The sequence below is a fragment of the Dromiciops gliroides genome, chromosome 2 (assembly GCF_019393635.1).
Source record: "Dromiciops gliroides isolate mDroGli1 chromosome 2, mDroGli1.pri, whole genome shotgun sequence".
Classification (NCBI taxonomy): Eukaryota; Metazoa; Chordata; class Mammalia; order Microbiotheria; family Microbiotheriidae; genus Dromiciops; species Dromiciops gliroides.
This window is the reverse complement of record NC_057862.1, coordinates 179,066,068-179,070,939: the sequence shown is the minus strand read 5'-3', so window position 1 is coordinate 179,070,939 and position 4,872 is coordinate 179,066,068. Positions and strand designations below refer to the sequence as shown.

The 4,872-nt window shown below is 37.8% G+C and overlaps 1 protein-coding gene across 1 annotated transcript; it reads right to left on the bottom strand.

The window, feature by feature from the left end:
• LOC122740042 (ribonuclease pancreatic A-like) lies at positions 1-453 on the bottom strand. Its single transcript, XM_043981816.1, has one exon. The coding sequence runs from the start codon at positions 451-453 to the stop codon at positions 1-3; it is 453 nt and encodes a 150-aa protein (XP_043837751.1).
• Positions 454-4,872: the final 4,419 nt, after the last annotated feature.

Below are 4,872 nucleotides of genomic sequence, written 5' to 3'. Positions count from 1 at the left end.
CTACTTTGGGGGATCAAGGTGTATTGGCTTCAGTGGGTTCCCTCCACAGGCCACAGTGACTTGTTTCTTAGCAGTTTTCTTCCGGTATCTGCATTTGCCTGGCTTGGAACCTCCCAAAAGTCTGCACTCAGTGATGCTCAGGGGATTTTTACTCTTGTGACAGTTGTGCATATTTGGGTTTGCACATGGTGTATTTGCCTCATGGCAAATATCCTGGATCTTCTGGTAAGATTCATGCACAAAGGTATTGACTGGCTTGCATCTCCCTTTCGTCATGCCCCGTCTAGGCATCATCATGTCACAGTATTTTTTTCCAGAATTGCCTTTATTGCCTGAGTCAACATGCTGCCTCTTAAACTTTTCTTCTTGGGACTCTGCAAAGGAACGCTGGCTCAGCCCCAAGATCAGCACAGCTAGCAGGGACAACAGGAGAATTGACCTCTCTGGAATCATTGTGGCTTCCCTTGCCAAAGGAATTCTACCTAGGAAAGGAAGGGAGATCAATGAAGAAAACACACATCTTAGAAAAGGGATCTTGATCCTAGAGACAGAGAAAGATTCCTGTAAGCCCTTGGGGCTCCTGTTTCATAAGCTTTTTGGTGAATATTGTATCTTGAATTATATGGGTAGATGAGTAATCAGTAATTAAATCTTTTTTTCAGATTAAATTATGTGTAAAATTTTGATGTCTGTCAGATTATTATAGTATGTTGATAATTAGTACAATCTTTTTTTGATTAGCCCTTTAGTAATCATAAAACCTAATTATAGGGCCTAATGTTCTTATTAAATAATAGCCCAGCCCTCATCCCTACCATAGCCTTTCTGGCCATTAAATAAATACCGTCATAGTTCATCATAGTCATTCTTTTACTGTATGGGAAAACCTCTTTTCCAGGCCAAAAAAGGATTCTTACTGCCTGAGAGATCCCCCAGTAAGCAGTGCGCCTCCAATCCCTCAGTCATCCTCAGTTACCTGTTTCAGTACTTTCCTATTCCCTATCTAATGTCCACTGCCTTTCAGCAAAAATAAAGTTTTTTCAAAGTAGGCTGGGAGTGAAATACCTCAAAATTAGCTGGGGAAAATTCCTACACTACAGGGGACCCAGTGATGGAATGTATAAAGGTCCTTCAAATAGACTTTACAGTATGTCTGTAGCCATTAGTATTCTATGGTTTATGGAGTAGCTAGATGGTGTAGTGGATAGAGCACCAGCCTTGGAGTCAGGAGGACCTGAGTTCAAATCCAGCCTCAGACACTTGACACTTACTAGCTGTGTGACCCTGGGCAAGTCACTTAACCCCAATTGCCTCACCAAAAAAACCAAAGTATTTTATGGTTCAGAGCTAGAAGAGACCTTAGGAAGCATTTAGTCCAAATACCATATTTTACAGATTAAAAAAATAACAAGTGAGATCTTGTAGCTAGCTAGTAAGTAGAAGAGCCTGGATTTTAATCCAGGTTTTCTTAATTCAAACATTGGGCTCCTTCATCCATCATTCACTGTTTCACAGTTTGGGATCTATCATAGCTCATATTATATCCTCAGGTACATAGCTACTACCTGGCATGGCCTGGCTATCCTAAAGGAAAGGAGACACCAGCATCTTAAAGGTTATTTCAAAGAACATCATTCTCCTCCCCCAATGTGATTGCCTTCCCTCTCCAAACTTCAGAGTGACCTCAACCTCACTTTTTTCTTTGCCTTTCCACAGGTGATTGGTCTTCTTTCCCAAAATCTCCCACCATAAGACTCCCTATGACCAGTACACCTTGACTGTAGACCCTCAAAAAAGAATACTTCTATGTAATTCCTCTAGGCCCTCATTCGTGTGTTTATTTCGGGTTTTTTTCCTGGTCTTTCTCCTGAGTTGGAGTAATTGTCTCTGAGCATTGACTGAGTCACTCTACCTATGATCCATCCATTTTACAGATGAGGAAATTGAAGCCAATGGAGAAAAAGTAATTTCCTCAAAGGCAATAAAGGTAATGGCAGAGATGGGATTAGGTCTTCTAAGAACCACCTTCAATGTTCTTTCCACTGTACTGTTGCCACTATCCTTCTCCAAGGAGTTAGGAACAATACTGATAACTACCACCAATAGCCTTTCTTAGGAATTGGCAGGGGAAAAACCTTTTATGACTTTAAGTTTGATACTTTTGACCATTCAAAGACTAGAGTAGGGAAAGCCATAACAAGGGGTAAATATTTTTCTGAAATGGCCTAGGAATTTCTCCCACATTGAAAAAATACCTTATCTATTGAGCCTTTCATTATCCAAAGGAATCCTTTGGAAGAAAGTTGTAGCAAGATGTGATCCTTTTAAGGAGAATCCCTTTTTTCCTTTCTTACAAGTTGCTTCGCAGACTTTATGACCCACAGGGACTCTTCTCTGGGATAAGTTCTAGCACTTAATTCGAGGAACCCCACAAGTCCACTGGGTTTGGCAACAAACCTTGAGAAAGTTATTTTGCCTCTCACGGCCTCGGTTTCTGCATTTCTAAAATGTGGGTAACAATATTTGGGCATCTCATCATCCAGGGTTGTTAGGAATAAAGAATCCTATAAACTCCAGAAGACTATCAAATGTGAGCTCTTTTTATTGTCTAATCTAAACTCTTGTTATCAAACCAAAGTAAATGCTTATTGACTTAATCTATGTGTTCTTTCCGAGATGTGGATGGAATTGAACTGATCAGAATCTTTAACATCAAATCACAGCTTTCTGTGGACTTAACATTATACAAATTTTCATATTAACAATAGTGCTGTTGTTCAATCCACAAAGTTAAAATTCTTCAAGTTCCAGGTCCAAATAAGTAAGGATTGAAATCTCTTGTTCATGTCTGACCCAAACTAAACAATTCTAGGTCCTCGTTCTAGCTTCTCCATTCATCAACAACTTACCCAACTTCTTGTGTTCTGTGTCCTGTGTGAGGATGACCAGGTATCAGATTTGCTTCTCCCTACCTATCTCTGGCCCTGGGTTTTTATACTCCAGTGCTATAAGGGAAAGGATGAGTGAGACAACTTGTGAGGTAAGTGTGTCATAGCCAGTGGGGCAAATGAGACATGCAGTGTGGGGAAAAATCCCTTAAGGAACAGGGAAGTTGAATTCAACTCATAATAAGAGAGGCATGTGAAGATATAACCTACCAGTAATCATAGTCATCTCTCTCCATCTCTGAGTCCTTATGAATAGATGTTGAGAATGAATTCTTCATAAGAGTCATGGTCAGAAGCTTATATGGAGTATGATAGGTATGGTGATGGTTTGGGGATAAATATCTGAGTCTATTTTTTTTTTTTTAGTGAGGCAATTGGGGTTAAGTGACTTGCCCAGAGTCATACGGCTAGTAAGTGTTAAGTGTCTGAGGCCGAATTTGAACTCAGGTACTCCTGACTCCAGGGCCAGTGCTCTATCCACTGCGCCCCCTACCTGCCCCAATATCTGAGTCTATTAACTCCATATTCATGCTTTACTCTTGCACATTGAATTAGAAATTCTGACATTTGTCCCAAGAAATGATTTCAAGTACACTCATAAAGCTAGTAAGGTTGGCTTGGTAGTGTGGGAGTTGATATATCTTTAAATAATAGACTGATTCACCTAAAAACTCATAGTTAATTTCAAACAATAGCAAGAATAACAAGTGGGAGTAAAAGGTACAATCAAACATTTTAAGGTACTAACAAGGTTAGTATTAAAGGGCCACAACTGAAATTATGTGTCTCAAGTATTAAATAATTTAACTATGCTTGAAATTTGTTATGGAGAGAGCTTATGTGTCCTATTTCTCAGTTCTAATTTTGAATAAAGTGAAAGAAGTGAGTAACTAGCACAATCCAGGATCCAAAGGCCCATATGATGATTTAGACATGACAAAAATATTCCTTCAACAATATCTCCAAATGTTCATCTTCACCCTACCCGAGGACCTCCAAAAAAGAGAAACCCATGACCTGTGGAGACAGCACATTCTATTTTGAGATAGTTCCAATTATTAGAAAATTTTTCCCTACTTCAAACATATCTGTCTTTGCAATGGCCATGAATTGTTCCTGGTTTTATCCTCTCAAACCAAAAAGAACAAATCTAATCCTTCTTTCACATGATAGTCTTTCAAGTATTTTATGGTAGTTATCTTGTAACCTCAGGTCCTTTAACTGATTTTCAAGAGAACATATTTTCCAGTCCTGCCATTACCACTTCTGAACACAGTCATTTACAGAACAAAAGAGCAGTGAAAGAATACATAAAACAAAACCCAACTATCTGTTATATACAAAACAAAAACAAAAACACATCTAAAAATTGAAGACCCATACAGAATAAGAACAAGAAGCTAGAATTAGCTGAATCAGGTGAAACCAAAAAAGTAGGAGTTGTAATCATTATGTCAGATAAAGCAAAAACAAAAACTCAGTATCAATAGAAATAAATATAAATACTATATTTAACAGAATCATAACGCACCAAAGTACTAGTAAATATAGAAGCACCAAATGGCATCACATCTGAATTAATAAAAAAAAGTTAAATGAATTGCAAAACATAATAATAGGTGACTTAATAGTCTATTCTTAGCTGGACAAATCAAACAAAATATAGCCAAAGACTAAAATATAGAAATGAATAAGTTGTTGGAGACTATAAAGCTGAAGGACTTAAAGTGCCTTCTGAAGGGAATATTAAAGGAAATATACATGAATATGTGTATATACATGGTTATATTCACACATATATTTTCAGCACCATATGTTACCTTTACCAAAAAATAGACTATTTGCTAGGACACAGAAATTCTAAATAATCAGGTTTAAGTGAAAGAGATACTAAACTAATACCTTATAGGCTTTAACTAAATGA